The sequence below is a fragment of the Phyllobates terribilis genome, unplaced genomic scaffold (assembly GCF_046119375.1).
Source record: "Phyllobates terribilis strain yellow unplaced genomic scaffold, ASM4611937v1 Scaffold_10__3_contigs__length_209671492, whole genome shotgun sequence".
Classification (NCBI taxonomy): Eukaryota; Metazoa; Chordata; class Amphibia; order Anura; family Dendrobatidae; genus Phyllobates; species Phyllobates terribilis.
In genome coordinates this window covers 157,991,395-158,010,517 of record NW_027362770.1, presented here as the reverse complement: position 1 = coordinate 158,010,517, position 19,123 = coordinate 157,991,395, and the positions used below count along the sequence as shown (strand labels likewise).

Here is a 19,123-nt window from a genome sequence, read left to right as displayed (position 1 = left end):
CTGTTAAAAAAAAAAAAAAATAATAAAATAAATAAATAAATACAATATTAAACCAATAAATCCATATATCTATGCAAAAACAAAAAAAGTACACAAATTTGGTATCGCCGCATCCGAAACAACCCGATCTATAAAACTGTCACACTAATTAACTCCTTCTGTGCACACTGTAATAAAAATAAATAAAAAACGGAGCAAAAAACTATGCTTTTTCATCATATCGCCAAACAAAAAGGGGAAAAAAATGTGACCAAAAAGCAAAATGGAAATAAAAATGGTACCGCTGAAAACGTCATCTTATTCCGCAAAAAAAAAGCCGCCATACAGCTCCATCAGCCGAAAAATAAAAAAGTTATAGTGCTCACAATAAAGCGATGCAAAAAAAATATTTTTTCTATAAAATAGTTTTATTGTGTAAAAGCGCCAAAACATAAAAAAATATACAGTAAGTGTAGTATTGCTGTAAACGTACTGACCCGAAGAATAATGCTGCCTTATCACTTTTACCACACGCAGAACGGCATAAAAAAACCCCTCAAAAAACAATTCCTGAATTGTTGGTTTTTGTTAATTTTACCTCCCAAAAAACGGAATAGAAAGCGATCAAAATATGTCACGTACCCAAAAATGGTACCAATAAAAATGTCAACTCGTCCCGCAAAAAACAAGCCATCACATGACTCTGTCGGCCGAAATATGGAAAAATTCTAGCTCTCAAAATATGGCGATGCAAAAACTAGATTTTGCAAAAAAAAGCGTCTCTTAGTGTGTGACAGCTGCCAATCATAAAAAACAGATATAAATCTGGTATCGCTGTAATCGCACCGACCCGAAGAATAAAGTAATCTAATCAGTTATATCACACGAGGAACGGCGTAAAAAATAAATAAAACCAATTCTTCACCTGCTACTGATTTGTTTATTATGTCTCCCAAAGATCGCAGTAAGGCTCTGCTCACATTTATCCTGTGCTCTGCGCTGAGCACTTACACCAGAGTTTCCGTGTAAATCTCTGAAATACGTGATTCAGACGGAACCCATGACGGAAGATTCCCTGTAATGAGGCAGATATAGGCCACTGTGGACGCCGTCTGGCCTGGGATCCCATGGTGTCATTTGTTTTAGGCGTGCATAAAAGTGCGGTTGGCCACAGTTTTGTGCACTTCTTATAAAAAGGACACCGCTAAACAGAGGCCAGACGGAGTCCAGAGTAACTCTGCTGCCTCATTACAGTGAATGGATCCCGCAGGGGTTTCATCTGAATTACATCACTTGGAAATTTAGATGGAAAACCCGATGTAAGTGCTCAGCCTAGAGCGCCGGATAAATGTTACGTAAAATGTTCCCAATAAAAGCTTCAACTCAGTCCTCAAAAAAAGCTAGTCCCCACTCAGGTCCGTCATCTGTTAAAAATATAAGGGACTTTCAAGTTACTGGTAGCAGAAAGGCTCTGGAAAAGCGAAATGGCCCTTGCCCCCCAAAAGAAATTCAGAAAATGTTGTGCTCCCAAATCCAAATGCCTATTCTATAATAATTTGTTCTCCAATTGTCAAATAGCGCTCCGTCCCCCACAGATCTCGCCGTATGGCTGAGCGGTACGATACAGTCACATATGGGGTATTGCCACTTTTAGAAGAAATTGTGTGACGCATTTCGGCACCATTTTTACCCATTGCCCTGTGTGAAAATGTAAAATCTGAGGGTAAAACATTTTTTTGGGGTAAAAATATAATTATGCTTTTTTCATTGCCCAATGGTATAAATTAAAAAATTAAAAAATACTCACTACTTCCCTAGATGAATTCCTTGAGAGGTGTAGTTTACAAAATGGGGTCACTTGTGGGGGTTTCTGCTGTTTCGACATGTCAGCGACTCTTCAAATGTGACATGGTGTCTGCAACCTATCCCAGCCAACTGTAACGGGTCTGGGAGGCGGAACCTCTGGGCTACTATACAAGGAAGCGGTCCTTGTAAGGGAGCGGGTGGCGACCAGGCAGGCAGTCACAGCAGGTGACCGGGACAGTCTCTGGGTGTACGGGCAGGAGGTCACGGCAAGTGATCAGGGCAGTCTCTGGAAGAACGGGCTGGAGGTCACGGCAAGTGACCGGGGCAGTCTCTGGAAGAACGGGCTGGAGGTCACGGCAAGTGACCGGGGCAGTCTCTAGGTAAAGGGTAGGTACGACCTGTGATGGTGAACCTCCAGGTAGGCTAGCAAGGCAGATGGAGGATGTGTGCTCCCAAGTGAGCAAGCGAGAGTCTCTGGAATAGCAGGTGGTCACAGCACGTGACGGCGGAGCCTCCAGGTAGGCAAGCAGGCAGGTAGCGGAGAAGCGCTCCCAGGTGAGCGGGCAAGAGTCTCTGGAATAGCTGGTGGTCCCAGCACGTGACAGCGGAGCCCCCGGGCAGGCAAGCAGGCAGGTAGCGGAGAAGCGCTCCCAGGTGAGCGGGCAAGAGTCTGGAATAGCTGGTGGTCACAGCACGTGACAGCGGAGCCTCCGGGCAGGCAAGCAGGCAGGTAGCGGAGAAGCGCTCCCAGGTGAGCGGGCAAGCTGGTCCATAGACAGACTGACCGGAGTTGTAAGGCAGACCGTCGGACCTCAGGCAAGCAGGCAGGTAGCTGATGTGCGCTCCCAGGTGAGCGGGCAAGTTGGTCCTTAGACAGACTGACCGGAGTTGTAAGGCAGACCGTCGGACCTCAGGCAGGCAGGCAGGTAACAGGAAATCAGGCAGGATTAGGACAGCAAGCTGGCAGGAATCTGGCAGGTAACTGGCAGGTAACTGGCAACGGGACCTGAGGGCTGAAGCAGAGTAGAACGGTGCAACAACATTGCTCGGGCACCTCCATTTTGGAGGAGGTGCCTTATATATGGTAAAGTCCTCCGGCCATTGGCCGGGGACTCCTTAGGACGGCGCGCGCGGCCCCTTTAAGGGGGAGGGAGGGCGCGCGCCCTAACCACAGTGGCCGGGAAGGAGCGCGCGCTGCCAGCAGAGCGGGAGAGGGACGCCGGGCACGGAGCAGAGCGGTGAGGGGAACAGCGTCCCTGCCTAGCAGAGGGCAGGGACGCCGGCACTACAGTACCCCCCCCTTTAGGCCCCCTCTTTTTTAGGCCAGATAGAAATTTAGCTAGGATGAGAGGGGCATGGATGTTCTCCCGGGGCTCCCACGTTCTCTCCTCAGGACCAAACCCCTTCCAATCTACCAGAAAAAAGGTCTTTCCTCTTACCCTTTTGGTGGCAAGAATGTTCTCTACCTCAAACTCGTCCTCAGCAGAAACCGGAGCAGGAGGCGTAACTGTAGACTTGGAAAAAGAGTTAAGCACCACGGGTTTGAGGAGAGATACATGGAAGGAGTTAGGGATCCGTAAGTTGGCCGGGAGTTTCAATTTATAGGCCACCGGGTTGATCTGACTGATGACTTCCAGAGGACCGATGAACCGAGGCCCTAACTTGTAAGAAGGTATCTTGAGTCGAACATATTTAGATGAGAGCCAGACTTTATCTCCTGGACGAAATTGTGGAGGATCCAGGCGTTTCTTGTCAGCGTGTCTTTTCATACGCTCGGATGACAGAAGGAGTGCGGACCGGGTACTCTCCCATATGGAGGAAAATTTGCTAACGAGAGATTCCGCAGCCGGGTTGTCCACAGAGGTGGAGACAGGAAAATGAATCCGAGGATGCTGACCAAAGACTACAAAAAACGGGGATTTGGAGGAGGATTCGCTCTCGTGATTATTATAAGAGAACTCGGCCCATGGTAGGAGATCCACCCAGTCAGAATGGTGGGCATTAACGAAGTGCCGGAGGTAACTGGTCAGGTTCTGATTGATCCGCTCCACTTGACCATTGGACTGTGGGTGGTAAGCGGAAGAGAAGTCCAGGGTGACGTCTAGTAGTTTACAAGTGGCTCTCCAGAAACGTGAGGTGAACTGTACCCCACGATCCGACACGATGTGGAGGGGCAGGCCATGAAGACGGAAGATGTGGCGGATAAAGTCTTTAGCCAGCTCGGGTGCAGACGGAAGGCCTGGCAGGGGAATAAAGTGAGCCATCTTGGAAAAGCGGTCAGCGACCACCCAAATGACCGTACAACCGGCAGAGACGGGGAGATCAGTTATAAAGTCCATTGCTATATGCTGCCAGGGGGCAGCAGGTACAGGAAGCGGAAGGAGGCGTCCGGCTGGCAGATGTCTCGGGACTTTGTTGCGGGCGCAGGACACACAGGCAGAAACAAAGTCTATTATGTCCTTGTGCAGGGTAGGCCACCAATAGTGCCGGGCAATAAGCTGGAGGGTCTTTTTCTGACCGGCGTGGACAGCTAGTTTAGACGAGTGACCCCAGTGTAGGATCTTCTTCCGATCAGGTACTGAAACAAACGTCTTACCGGGAGGGAGACGATTTAGACTCACGGGAGCCACCTGCATTACTCTGGCGGGATCGATGATATGTTTAGGTTCTTCCTCGAGATCGGACACCAGAAAGGATCGGGACAAGGCGTCTGCTTTGACGTTTTTGTCAGCCGGGCGAAAATGAAGAACAAAATCAAGGCGAGCAAAAAACAAGGACCACCGGGCTTGGCGCGGGTTAAGTCTCTGGGCATGCTGGAGGTAAGCCAAGTTCTTGTGGTCAGTGTAAATTATTACCGGGTGAAGAGCCCCCTCGAGTAGGTAACGCCACTCCTCCAACGCCAGCTTGATGGCCAATAACTCTCGGTCTCCTATGGAATAGTTGCGCTCAGAAGAGGAGAAGAGTTTGGAGAAGAAGCCACAAGTTACCATTCTCCCGGAAGATGATTTTTGAGTAAGTACCGCTCCGGCTCCAGAGGAGGAGGCGTCAACTTCCAGGAAGAACTGCTTGTTGTCGTCCGGGCGATGCAGCACCGGGGCGGAAGAGAAGGCCTGTTTTAGGGAAAGAAAGGCCTCCTCTGCTTCGGGCGGCCACTCTTTGGGATTAGTACCCTTACGGGTGAGCGCGGAAATTGGGGCAGTCCGGGAAGAGAAGTGCGGGATGAAGAGGCGGTAATAGTTGGCGAAGCCCAGGAACCGTTGAATAGCCTTCAACCCCTCTGGTCGGGGCCATTTCTCGATGGCAGACAGTTTCTCAGGATCCATTTGTAGGCCGGTCTGAGAGATAATGTAGCCCAGAAACGGAAGCGAGGTCTGCTCAAAGAGGCACTTCTCATATTTAGCGTAGAGATGGTTCTGCCTGAGCCTGAGCAGGACCTGACGAACATCCCTCCGGTGAGTCTGGAGATCCGGAGAGAAGACCAAGATGTCGTCCAGGTACACCACTACGCAGGAGTAGAGAAGGTCCCGGAAGATGTCATTGACCAACTCTTGAAAGACGGCAGGAGCGTTACAGAGGCCAAAGGGCATTACCAGATATTCATAGTGGCCGTCCCGGGTGTTGAATGCCGTCTTCCATTCATCCCCCTGACGGATACGAACCAGGTTGTAAGCCCCACGGAGGTCCAGTTTGGTGAAGATTCTAGCCCCCCTCAGACGATCAAATAACTCCGGAATGAGCGGAAGGGGGTACTTATTCTTCACCGTGATCTGGTTAAGGCCTCTATAGTCTATACAGGGACGGAGAGAGCCGTCCTTCTTTTTGACGAAAAAGAAGCCTGCTCCCGCCGGGGAGGTAGATTTACGGATGAATCCCCTGGCCAGATTCTCCTCAATATATTCGGACATCGACCGGGTCTCAGCAGCGGATAATGGATAAATACGCCCACGGGGAGGAGAAGTGCCAGGTAACAGGTCGATAGGGCAGTCGTATGGTCTATGAGGGGGTAGTGTCTCTGCCTCCTTTTTACTAAAGACATCAGCATAAGACCAATAAGGAATCGGAAGTCCAGGTAGATTAGCTGGGGTAGGAGAAGGACGGACGGGATGAACGGGAACCAGACAGGTCTTATGGCAGCCCTGTCCCCAGCGAAGGACTTCTCCGGTCTGCCAGTCAAGAACGGGTGCATGTTTCTGGAGCCAAGGTAGGCCTAGCAAGAGGGCGTGAGAGAGTCCAGGCAGAACATGGAAGGAGATACTTTCAGAATGCAGCATTCCCACCTGCAGAGTAATGGATTCGGTGATGAGTTGGATGGGGCATGGTAAGAGCCCCCCATCCACGGCAGCAACAGACAAGGGTACAGCCAGAGGTTTGGTGGGGATGCGGTATTTCTCTACCAGGGACTGTGAAATAAGATTCCCGGCTGCTCCAGAGTCCAGTTGGGCTAGTTCGAAATAACGGTTCTCCCCGTAGACGATTGAAACTGACAACAGCAGGGATGGAGAGGATTTATTCTTGTCTAGGTGGACCTCTCTGAGCGAACCTAGACACAGGCGTTTCCCGACCTCTCCGGGCAGGCACGGATCCGGTGCTCCTTACTGCCACAGTAGAAGCAGGTCCCCTCGGCACGGTGTAAGTCCTGACGGGTCTTGACCATCTTGGTCTGGTCGACCTGCATAGGCTCAGGAGGGTGTACCTGGTTAGAGACAGAAGGAGTGACGGGTTTCTGAAAAGTAGGAGCTAGACGTGGTAACCTCCTCTCATGGGTGACCTCTCTGGCACGCTCCTGGAACCGTAGGTCAATCCGGGTGGCAAGAGTTATTAAGTCATCGAGAGTGGTAGGAATGTCCTGACCGGCAAGTTCATCTTTAATACGGCCGGACAGACCCTCCCAGAAGACGGAAACCAGAGCGTCGTTATCCCAGGCCAGCTCCGAGGCAAGGGTACGGAACCGTATGGCATATTGGCCCACGGTGAGACTTTCCTGACGGAGGCGTAGCAACGATGATGCGGATGAGGTCTTCCGTCCGGGTTCGTCGAAGACTTTCCGGATAGCCGTGAGAAAAGCAGGCAAGTTGGACACCAGGGGGTCTCCTCTCTCCCATAGAGGATTTAGCCAGGCCAGGGCCTCCCCGGTGAGATGGGACATGATGAATGCAATTTTGGCTCGGTCGGAGTTAAACTGGTGGGACAATAGTTCAAAGTGCAGGGTGCACTGATTTATGAAGCCCCGAGCCTGGGCTGAGTCGCCTCCGAAGCGAGGAGGTGCAGAGAGCCGAGGTCCGGGGTAGGATATCATGGTGTTAGTGGACAGCGGAGCTGCCGGATTGCGAGACATGGCACTGGCGGAGGTTGTTGGTGAAGCAGTCAGAGTGTCCAGGCGAGTATTGACATTCCGCAGGTGACCCAGGATGGACTCCTGTTGGGACCTTTGACGGGACAGTTCATGACACAGGTCCGAGAGCGAGGGAGCTTGGGTGCCACCGGGTTCCATGGCCCGAGCAAACTGTAACGGGTATGGGAGGCGGAACCTCTGTGCTACTATACAAGGAAGCGGTCCTTGTAAGGGAGCGGGTGGCGACCAGGCAGGCAGTCACAGCAGGTGACCGGGACAGTCTCTGGGTGTACGGGCAGGAGGTCACGGCAAGTGATCAGGGCAGTCTCTGGAAGAACGGGCTGGAGGTCACGGCAAGTGACCGGGGCAGTCTCTGGAAGAACGGGCTGGAGGTCACGGCAAGTGACCGGGGCAGTCTCTAGGTAAAGGGTAGGTATGACCTGTGATGGCTGAACCTCCAGGTAGGCTAGCAAGGCAGATGGAGGATGTGTGCTCCCAGGTGAGCAAGCGAGAGTCTCTGGAATAGCAGGTGGTCACAGCACGTGACGGCGGAGCCTCCAGGTAGGCAAGCAGGCAGGTAGCGGAGAAGCGCTCCCAGGTGAGCGGGCAAGAGTCTCTGGAATAGCTGGTGGTCCCAGCACGTGACAGCGGAGCCCCCGGGCAGGCAAGCAGGCAGGTAGCGGAGAAGCGCTCCCAGGTGAGCGGGCAAGAGTCTGGAATAGCTGGTGGTCACAGCACGTGACAGCGGAGCCTCCGGGCAGGCAAGCAGGCAGGTAGCGGAGAAGCGCTCCCAGGTGAGCGGGCAAGCTGGTCCATAGACAGACTGACCGGAGTTGTAAGGCAGACCGTCGGACCTCAGGCAAGCAGGCAGGTAGCTGATGTGCGCTCCCAGGTGAGCGGGCAAGTTGGTCCTTAGACAGACTGACCGGAGTTGTAAGGCAGACCGTCGGACCTCAGGCAGGCAGGCAGGTAACAGGAAATCAGGCAGGATTAGGACAGCAAGCTGGCAGGAATCTGGCAGGTAACTGGCAGGTAACTGGCAACGGGACCTGAGGGCTGAAGCAGAGTAGAACGGTGCAACAACATTGCTCGGGCACCTCCATTTTGGAGGAGGTGCCTTATATATGGTAAAGTCCTCCGGCCATTGGCCGGGGACTCCTTAGGACGGCGCGCGCGGCCCCTTTAAGTGGGAGGGAGGGCGCGCGCGCGCGCCCTAACCACAGTGGCCGGGAAGGAGCGCGCGCTGCCAGCAGAGCGGGAGAGGGACGCCGGGCACGGAGCAGAGCGGTGAGGGGAACAGCGTCCCTGCCTAGCAGAGGGCAGGGACGCCGGCACTACACCAACATAGCGCTCCTTTCTCTTCCGAACCCTGCCGTACACCAAAGCAGTGGTTTTCCCCCACATATGGGGTATCAGCGTACTCAGGAGAAATTGCACAACAAATTTCATGGTGCAATTTCTCCTGCAAAATTAGGGGATGAAAAACATTTTTGTGGGAAAAATGTGAACATTTTATTTTTACGGCTCAATATTATAAACTTCTGTGAAGCACCTGGGGGTGCAAGGTGCTCACCACACATCTAGATAAGTTCCCTAAGGGGTCTAGTTTCCAAAATGGTAGCACTTGTGGGGGGTTTCCACTGTTTAGGCACATTAGGGGCTCCCCAAATGAGACATGGCGTCTGCTAATTATTCAAACAAATTTTACATTCAAAAAGTCAAATGGCGCTCCTTCCCTTTCAAACCCTGTCGTGCGCCCAAACAGTGGTTTGCCTCCACATATGGGGTATCGGCGTGCTCAGGAGAAATTGCACAGCAAATTTCATGGTGCAATTTGTCCTATTACCCTTATGATAATGCAAAATTAAGGGATGAAAAACGTTTTTGTGGGAAAAATGTGAAAATTTTATTTTTACAGCTCAATATTATAAACTTCTGTGAAGCACCTTGGGGTTCAACGTGCTCACCACACATCTAGATAAGTTCCCTAAGGGGTCTAGTTTCCAAAATGGTGTCACTTGTGGGGGGTTTCCACTGTTTAAGCTCATCAGGAGCTCTCCAAACGCAACATGGCGTCTGCTAATTATTCAAACAAATTTTACATTCAAAAAGTCTAATGGCGCTCCTTCCCTTCCGAACCCTGCAGTGCGCCCAAACAGTGGTTTTCCCTCACATATGGGGTATCAACGAGCTCATGAGAAATTGCACTACAAATTATGTATTCCATTTTTTCCTGTTACCCTTGTGAAAATAAAAAAATTGGGTCTAAAGTAACATTTTTGTGAAAAAAGTTAAATGTTCATTGTTTTCTTCCACGTTCCAAAAATTCCCGTGAAACACCTGAAGGGTTAATAAACTTCTTGAATGTGGTTTTGAGCACCTTCACGGGTGAAGTTTTTAGAATGCTGTCACTTTTGGGTATTTTCTGTCATAAAGGCCCCTCAAAGTGACTTCAAATATGATGTGGTCCCTAAAAAAATGTTTTTGTAAATTTTGTTGGAAAAATGAGAAATCGCTGGTCAACTTTTAACCCTTATAGCTTCCTAACAAAAAAAAATTTTGGTTCCAAAATTGTGCTGATGTAAAGTAGACATGTGGGAAATGTTATTTATTAACTATTTTGTGTGACATATCTCTCTGATTTAAGGGCATGAAAATTCAAAGCTTGAAAATTGCAAAATTTTCAAAATTTTTGCCAAATTTCCAATTTTTTCACAAATAAACGCAAGTGATATTGAAGAAATTTTACCACAATCATGAAGTACAATATGTCATGAAAAAACAATCTCAGAATCAGGGGAATACGTTGAAGCGTTCCAGAGTAATTACTTCATAAAATGACAGTGGTCAGAATTGAAAAAATTGGCCCGGTCACAAAGGCAAAAACAGGCTCTGGCACGAAGTGGTTAAGGAAATATGTGGAATAGTCAATTGTTGACTTCAAATTTAGCTATCACCAGGGTTGCTATGAAAAACGCCCATATCCATTGTAAGAAAGCAGGAGGTAAGGTCCTGGATGTCAGGTATGTATCAGCGATGTGGTTGGCCTCGGTGATGTAAGTTCCGGGATAAAGTGCACCAGAAACAATAGGTTACTGAGAAGGATTTTATTTGACTGGATTTTGAGTCCTGGATTTAGGAGCAACCAAAAGATTCTGGATGGGTAAGGTCGCTCCCATATTTCAATCCGGGTCTTACAGGCATATTAGCAGGCAGCTAGGTTAGCTTAGCAGAGTGTTTTTATGTTGAAGCCGGAAAAAGACCGTTAATGTCTGTAATGCCAAGGTGGTGAGACCGTTTTGATTTACTTTTTCTTACCCAGAGAAAGGACTGTTTTGTTATTCACTTGGGCAAAAGAAAGGACCGTTTGTTATTCATTTGTCCTGAAAAAAAGGCTGTTTTCAGTTTGGAGTTGTACAGTTTGTAAATGACAATAAACTTGAATCTGTTTTGATATAAACACCCTGTACCTGTGCATATCCAAGCTGCTACAAGAGAGCAGAAACCCCTACACCATCCATGACTTCACAAGCCTTTATCTTCCCCCACTATAATCACATTCCTGAAGATGAACTTTTCCCTTTGGATATTCCAAATGTTAATGGGATAGTTCTATCTGAATGAGCTTTTCTTATAATGAAGCTGTCATACCTTACGCAAAATCTTCAAAACTTCAGGTTTCGTATGTTGGGATATTAGAAGAGCAGAAGACAGCAGTATGCTCCTAGTTACTTTACTCCTATAGTGACGGGCTAATGGGGTGAAGATAGGAGCAAGTGGAAGACTCCACTGCATGGACCAAATCTTGCATGGTTTAGCGGTCCTTTAGTAATAGGTTTTTTTTTACTTTAACAGTTTCAGCTACACCACTACTCCTTCTCTACAACATCAGACCTTCAATAGTCTATGATTCTGCAAAGAGCTATTTTATAAGAAACCTCACTGAAAACTTCCTCAGGGACACACTTCAGAATTTTGGTAATGATAACACCACTGTTTCTGAGCCATCTTGGTGTTCTGGTAGAACAGACATCATGATATCATGCTTTTCGATTTCACCAACACATCTGTCACGGGTGTGTCGGATGTAACAGACAGTCACTCTGGATCTGACTGCAGAAGGTCACTGCGTTTGGCATTGCAGATGCCTTCTTAATCCTTCTGACTTTTGGACCCAGCGGCAACCTTCCTCCTGCTCTGATTGACAAACCCTGGTCTGAGTGTTTATAAACTCTCAGTTTGCTTCAGGGAGTCCCGGTGATATTCTCATTTTCCTTTGTGAAGGCTTGTAGCAATAGCAGTCAGCTAGCTTCCTCTCTGATGCCCTTGGAGGACGTTTGATGTAATCTCTGTGGTGTCTGCTCAAGCTAAGTTTTCCCCCCTTTGTTTGTCTCCCTTGTTGTCTTTAGTTTATAGTGGGGACTGACCAGTGCTCACACCCCCTCCCTATCTAGGGCCTAGCTATAGGGATATACAGGGATTAGGTATCCTGTTCGGCGATAGGTACAGAACCTATATAGGGACAGTAGGACAGGTAGAGTGATACTAGATCTGCCTAGGGGTCTCCACTCCCCCTTTCCCTAGTGTTTGGGCTACCCCCTCCCTCATTCCTTCATGTTGCACATAGTCTTTCCCACACTGTTCGTGACAACATCCCTGAGTTATCAAGAATCTCCCATCCTTCATGAAGGCTCATTTGTGCAATTTTCTTTCTATGTGGTTATTTCTTTCTATCACTTCTTGTTTGTTTTTGATATTTCCCTAAATGTACAGTAGTAGTATAAAGACCTCAACATGAAGGTCAAAGTAGGCCTACTGTAATATGCATAAATAAGGTGTTGGTTTCTGTCTACACATCATTGCCCCCTCTCTGTGACCAATGGCCCTATTCTTCATAGGGGACAGTTCTTCTGGAGTCTCCTTTTGCCAAGCAATAACACAGAAGGAGATGGCACCAACCTGTGTTTTGGCCACAATAACCAAAGGCATCATGGACTACCTCTATGTCGCACATACCCTTGGCCCAATAGCCTCCCAAAGTTCTGCATCTACATTTCTATCCTTCTTCTCCTGCATACTCAGTGTTTGATCCTTTCTCTTCTTCTCTAATTTTAGGACTAAGTAATAGTTGGTTCCTTAAGCTACTGGTCTCCATAGCAGTTACTAGATGTATTACGGTGGTCTTTGGCAGCCCCTGATTACCCATTCGGCAATCCAGCTTTCAATGAATATCAAAATAATAACAAAAAAAACCTAATATAAATTGCAAAAAGAAGTAATTTCTATAACCTCGTTATTTGTAGACTGAGGCCTTCCATGATGACCTCAATTGTAATATTACATTTCGTATGCCGAGTGCATACAAAATAAATTGAGCTTTGTATGTAATATATATGTAAACTGCGTGTTCTTAGGGACGGCAGAATGTATACAAATCAGGTTTATATGGTAGAGAAAACTGCCCTGGGTTAAATGGACTTGTATATATACACTAGATGGTGGCCCGATTCTAATGCATCGGGTATTCTAGAATATGTATGCGGCCGACAGGGCGCAATCAGCAGAGCGGTGTTTAAATTTGGCGCCAAAATCGCTGATTGGTAGAGGCCGGAAACCGTGACCAATCACCAAAGCGGTGTTAAAATTTGGCGGCTATATCGCAGATTGGTCACGGCCGGCGGTCGCGACTAATCAGCAGAGCGGGGTTTAAATTTGGCGCCAATAATGCTGATTGGTTGCGGCCGGCGGTCGCGACCAATCAGCAGAGCGTTATTTAAATTTGGCGCCAATAATGGTGATTGTTCATGGCCGGGACCAATCAGCAGAGCGGTGTTTAAATTTGGCGCCAATAATGCTGATTATTTGCGACCGGTAACCCCGACCAATCAGCATAGCGGTGTTTAAATTTGGCGCCAATATCGCTGATTGGTCGCGGCCGGCCACCGCGACAAATCAGTAAAGCAGTGTTTAAATTTGGCGCCAATAATGCTGATTAGTCGCGGCCGGCGGTCGCGACCAATCAGCAGAGCGGGGCTTAAATTTGCCGCCCATATCGCTGATTGTTCGCCAGGGTGCGGCGCTGCCTGTGCGGGTACTTCCGCTGTGAGCAGCTGGGAGATGAGCGGCTGCTCGCAGCAGAAGCATCCCGACCGGTGGCGCCGCTCCTCGGTCCTCTGTTCACACTTGCCGTCGGGAGATCAGAGCGCTGTTTAAATTTGGCGCCAATCTCGCTGATTGGTCGCGGTCGGCTGGCATCCGCGACCAATCAGCAGAGCGTTGTTTAAATTTGGCGCCAATCTCGCGGATTGGTCGCGGCTTGCGGCCGCGAACAATCAACACAGCGTTGTTTAAATTTGGCGCCAATCTCGCTGACTGGTCACGGTCGGCTGGCATCCGCGACCAATCAGCAGAGCGTTGTTTAAATTTGGCGACAATCTCGCTGACTGGTCGCGGCTGGAGTCCGCGACCAATCAGCAGAGCGTTGTTGAAATTTGGCGCCAATCTCGCTGATTGTTCGCAGCTGGCAGCCGCGACAAATCAGCAGAGCATTGTTTACATTTGGCGCCAATCTCGCTGATTGGTCGCGGTCGGCTGGCGGCTGCGACCAATCAGCAGAGCGTTGTTTAAATTTGGCGCCAATCTCGCTGATTGTTCGCGGCTGGCAGCCGCGACCAATCAGCAGAGCATTGTTTACATTTGGCGCCAATCCCGCTGATTGGTCGCGGTCGGCTGGCAGCCGCAACCAATCAGCAGAGCGTTGTTGAAATTTGGCGCCAATCTCGCTGATTGGTCGCGGCTGGAGTCCGCGACCAATCAACAGAGCGTTGTTTAAATTTGGCGCCAATCTCGCTGATTGTTCGCGGCTGGCAGGCGCGACCAATCAGCAGAGCGTTGTTTACATTTGGCGCCAATCTCGCTGATTGGTCGCGATCGGCTGGCGGCTGCAACCAATCAGCAGAGCGTTGTTTAAATTTGGCGTCAATTTCGCTGATTGGTCGCGGCTGGCGTCGGCGACCAATCAGCAGAGTGTTGTTTAAATTTGGCGCCAATCTCGCTGATTGGTCGCGGCTGGCGTCCGCGATCAATCAGCAGAGCGTTTTTTAAATTTGGCGCCAATCTCGCTGATTGGTCGCGGCTGGCGTCCGCGATCAATCAGCAGAGCGTTGTTTAAATTTGGCGCCAATCTCGCTCAATGGTCGCGCCTGGAGTCCGCGACCAATCAGCAGAGCGTTGTTTAAATTTGGCGCCAATGTCGCTGATTGGTCGCGGCTGGCGTCGGCGACCAATCAGCAGAGCGTTGTTTAAATTTGGCGCCAATGTCGCTGATTGGTCGCGGCTGGAGTCCGCGATCAATCAGCAGAGCGTTGTTTAAATTTGGCGCCAATGTCGCTGATTGGTCGCGGCTGGCGTCTGCGATCAATCAGCAGAGCGTTGTTTAAATTTGGCGCCAATCTCGCTGATTGGTCGCGGCTGGCGTCTGCGCCCAATCAGCACAGCAGTGTTTAAATGTGTCGGCAAGATCGGTGATGGGTCGCGGGCAGCGTCCGCGACCAATCAGCACAGCAGTGTTTAAATGTGGCGCCAAGATCGGTGATTGGTCGCGGCCGCTATTTAAATGTGGCGCCCAAATCGGTGATTGGTCGCGGGCAACGACCAATCAGCAGAGCGGTGTTTAACTTTAGCGCCAAGATCACTGATTGGTCGTGGGCGGAGAGCGCGACCAATCAGCGAATCGTATTGGTGAGGACCGGGGAGCGGAATCGTATTGGTGAGGACCGGGGAGTGCCGCTGCCTGTGCGGCTACTTCTGCTGCGAGAAGACGGGAGATGAGCGACTACTCGCAGAAGAAGTATCCAGACCCGCAGCGCCGCTCCCCGGTCCTCCCTTCCGCATGGAGGTCAGTGGCGGCGGCGGTCGGGGTCCTTCTGCTGCTACCGGCCGGGAGATGAGCGCTTCGCGCCGATGCAGCCGGGAGATGACCGGCGCGAAGCGCTCATCTCCCGGCTGCATCTCTGTCCTGCAGATGAGCCGCTAACGGCCGCCATCTTTTTTCAGAAATCCCACGGCGCTGATTGGCCGCTGCCGGACCAATGAGCAACGCGGGATTTCCAGGACAGACAGACAGAAAGACAGGATAAGACGATTATATATATAGAAGGTAAAGCCCAATACAAGAGACTACTCACAAGTAGAAGACGACAGCAACATCTAGATACCGCAAATTACTAAACTGGATAAAGAGGCACAGCTACCTTTTGTTCTCATGTGCAGCTTTTCTCTAAGATATTTCAATGTAACACTTCTTAAAGGGGTTATCCAGAACATAGGATAAATTACCAATGTCAGATCAGTGGTGGTCCAACAAATGGCACCACCTCTGATTAGCTGTGTGCAGGTCCAATGGTGGGCCGGATGTATGTAATATCACAGCTCCATTAAACCTATCTATATATCTATCTATCTATCTATCTATCTATTATCTATCTATCTATCTATCTATCTATCATCTATCTATCTATCCCGTCTTTCTTTCTTTCTATATCTAGTATGAACAGTACTTATATATAATTGTTGGCTGCAGACTAACTCAGCATTTTTCTTTTTCAGATATTCCTCTATCAGTAAATCAACTGAGCAACGGACAGCAACAAAGAACCGTAACAGGGAGTCCGATCAGCACCCAGAAATCCAAATACCTGGCAGTCACCCAGTATCACTCTGCCACGTACCCTCAGCAAGGAAACATCAATGGCGCTTTTGAACCATCTTGTGTGGACGTCCATAATAGCTCAGTGAGTACTAAGTAGTGTTCTAATAATTAATCTGATGCTGTGACTCCATATATGTAGACAAAGAAAGTAAATCAATGAAAAAAAAGACAAAAAAAACAAAAAAGACATCTTAGGAATAAGGTTGCATTTTGGGGATGGAAATGAAGACTTTGGATTAGTACTGCCTAAATGTATCTAACCTCGGAGCGGTAGTCATTGTCTGATCTTGTAATCAGCCTTGCAATATGACTGAGGATAAATGTCAAGCCTGGAACTCATCTACAGACAGCCAGTTTAAGGATGTTTGCCCCTCATCAGTGTAGAGCAACGTATCGCTGGTTGAGTATGACGCCGTTCACGTAACGTTTTCCTTAAAGAGACCTGCAGAATATGGAGTCTTACAGGCAATGCTCCATCACAGGCTTTCTGCAGATGAATATTTGGCTTGGGATCTAGCACTGGTTATGTTGCATGGCTACCTCTCTTAGATGGTACTAGAGACATTGTTTATTTCTTTCAGCAAGATAACTAATTTGCACAATTTTCTCCCATGGGACATTGCCTAAAAGACTCCTTACTCTGCAGGTCTCTTTAGGGAGAACCAGTGTTACTGACATGTTGCCTATGATCCAAGGAGTAATGTTTTTCCTTCGGAGAGTGACATGCCAAGGTGAGGAGACTTTTAAGCCTTGTAATGTTCCTCTGGGAAATGAAATATGTGACCTATTGGAAGTAGCAATCCTAAAAGTCAATATCGACCCTCTAACGAATCTTGCCACATGGCTTAGGTTTGGCTTTTATCCTATGTCATGTGGAAAGACTCGTTAGAGGGACGATATTGACTTTTAGGATCGCCGCTTCCAATAGGTGGCACTAGAGTTCTAGTCCTCTTCCTCTCTGAAGAAACAATTGACATGTTGCCTCAAAGACGTCACACTCAGCCAGTCAGACACTGCTTTAACCCAGATTCATCCAGAAAAATTGGACAATTTTGATCCATATTGTCATCCATATAGCCACCTGAGTGTCCTCTGTATTACATCCATCTTTATTCTTCAACAGTTTAAACCGTACAGGATCAGTTACAGTTTCCTGTGTTAATAATTGCAATGTATACATAAAAATCGGATGCTGTATGAATATATGCAGTCTGATTTTTTTTGTGCACCCATAGACTTGAATAGTTGAGTCTCATTCGAAACGCGGAAGAGAATAGTGTATGCTGCAATTTTTTTTAAAAAAACCCTCTAATCTGGACAGCACTGTTCAAAAACATTGGTCAATGTGTTTTCCGTGTGCTATCTATCTATCTATCTATCTATCTATCTATCTATCTATCTATCTATCTATCTATCTATCCACTGGTAGTGTTCACACAGGCAATATGGTTTAGTCCAAACATGAGAAGTTTTATTGACTTCATAAAACCTCCAGTGGTTTCAAAACAAAACAGCCCCTTCTGGACACAAAGGTATAACATAAAATTAACCGTTCATATGCCAGTAGGCAACAAATATCAGGGTGGGCCCTAACTTGCTCAGATTAGTGTCCACACTTCTTTAGACTCTGGTTTCAGAGAACAGCATCACTACAGGTCTTTTCACCTCTACTTCCAGACAAGGAATGAAGCAGCTGAACCACTTTAAATAGGCTGTTCAGATCCCGGGGCGGAGACATGGCAGCAGACTGTCCCGCCCATCTCTGCTGACTGCTCCTAAAAACCTGGACCCATGCTGCCTTTATAAAAACCCTCTCAGCACTAACTGTGCTGGAGCTTGCTCTCCAGATTTCACATCACCAAGGCTAGCCACCTCGGTGACACATATCTCCCGTCCAGGACTTTACCACCTGTTCTTTTACATTGTCTATCTGTCTGTCTGCCCATCTGTCTGTCTATATATGTATCTATGTATCTATCTATCATCTATATATCTATCACCTATTTCTCCCTATGAAAATTAGTTCTCTTACATGTCCTACCTAGGAAAGGTAACTACTCTATGGGTCAATGTCAGGACCTTTAAAGGAAATCTGACATCTGTATGTTTCCAAACTACTGGCAGCATGAATCAGAGTCTGAGTCCAATTTTGCAGTCAGGTATGTTTTACTTTGAAACACTGCGCCATTCAATGTTCCTTGGATAACTAGTCCAAGGCAGGTCCCCGGCGACTTCTCCCTGCTTCAATTTTTTTTACTCACAGGTTTCTCCCTATGGATATGACGCGCCCCTGGGCCTGTGTCGCGCTGCGTTGCGCACGCGGGAGCTTACCCGGAGCCGGATCTCTTGAGGGTTGTAGTCTCGTGGCGGTGATCCGGTCCGTGCCCAGGGAGTCAGACTAAGTGGCGCTGTATTAGCGGTAGATGATGGACGACTACGCCACCCGTTGAATGCAGCTATAGAGCTGCCGCTGCAGGGCAGACCGCTGAGGCCGGTGGAAGGATGGTGCAGCGTGGATGGTATAACCCCCAACGGGAGGGGTATGGCCTCAGGGCAGCCGACGTGGATGATGGGGGTAGCAGGAACCACTCAGAGACGATGCGGTGTAGTTCAGGGTCTTTACTGGTGACAAAGATAGACCCTCCCGGAGTACTGGCTAGCGGTTGGGGCCTGGTCAGTCCTTGAGCAGATGGGATCTCCCCTGGCCAGGTGGAGTTGTAGGCCTCCCAAACTAACGATACTCTTCTGGCTACCTTGCTTGAAGCGAGTATAAGTAGCCCACGTCCCTGAGTGTACCGTGTGGTGCTCACCCGTATGACCGGTGACTCGGGGCCTTCTAGTAGCTTCCGCTCCACGACGGCGGTGCTGGTCCCATGCGTGCGACCGTGCCTTCGGGTTTCTTGGCCAGAGGACCTGAAATCCCCTGCCTGACGGATTCTGCTGCTGGGTAGGAGTTAGTCCCCACAGCCTCGGACTCCGGGTCCGGTAAGAAATCTTCTCAGTCAGGGCGAGCTCTGCAGCTGCCAGCCCCTGACTCCTTGTAACACTGCTCCCACAGAGCTCCTGTTGTTTCTTCCTATGCTGCTTCTCTTCTCTACTTCTGGCATGGCCCAGGAGCTGGGCCCAGCCGGAGCCACAGCTCCCTGTCAGCCCTCCTGGCTGAACTCTCCCTCTCCACTCTCTAACCCTGCCTCAGACCCAGGTTTATACAGGGGAAGTTCTTCCCCTCCCAGGACTGGGCAGGAGGTGTGGCATGCATAGGATTCCTGACCAAGAGACCTCCCACCTTCTCTCAG

General features: G+C 49.0%; 1 protein-coding gene across 2 annotated transcripts in view; it reads left to right on the top strand.

The window, feature by feature from the left end:
* The window catches only part of ANO2 (anoctamin 2), a 381,234-nt gene that overhangs the window by 16,554 nt on the left and 345,557 nt on the right, over positions 1-19,123 (top strand). For both annotated transcript variants that reach the window (XM_073649311.1, XM_073649312.1), the window contains exon 2: positions 15,725-15,909. In XM_073649311.1, the coding sequence (XP_073505412.1) occupies positions 15,725-15,909 (185 nt within the window). The remainder of the gene's footprint in view (positions 1-15,724; positions 15,910-19,123) is intronic.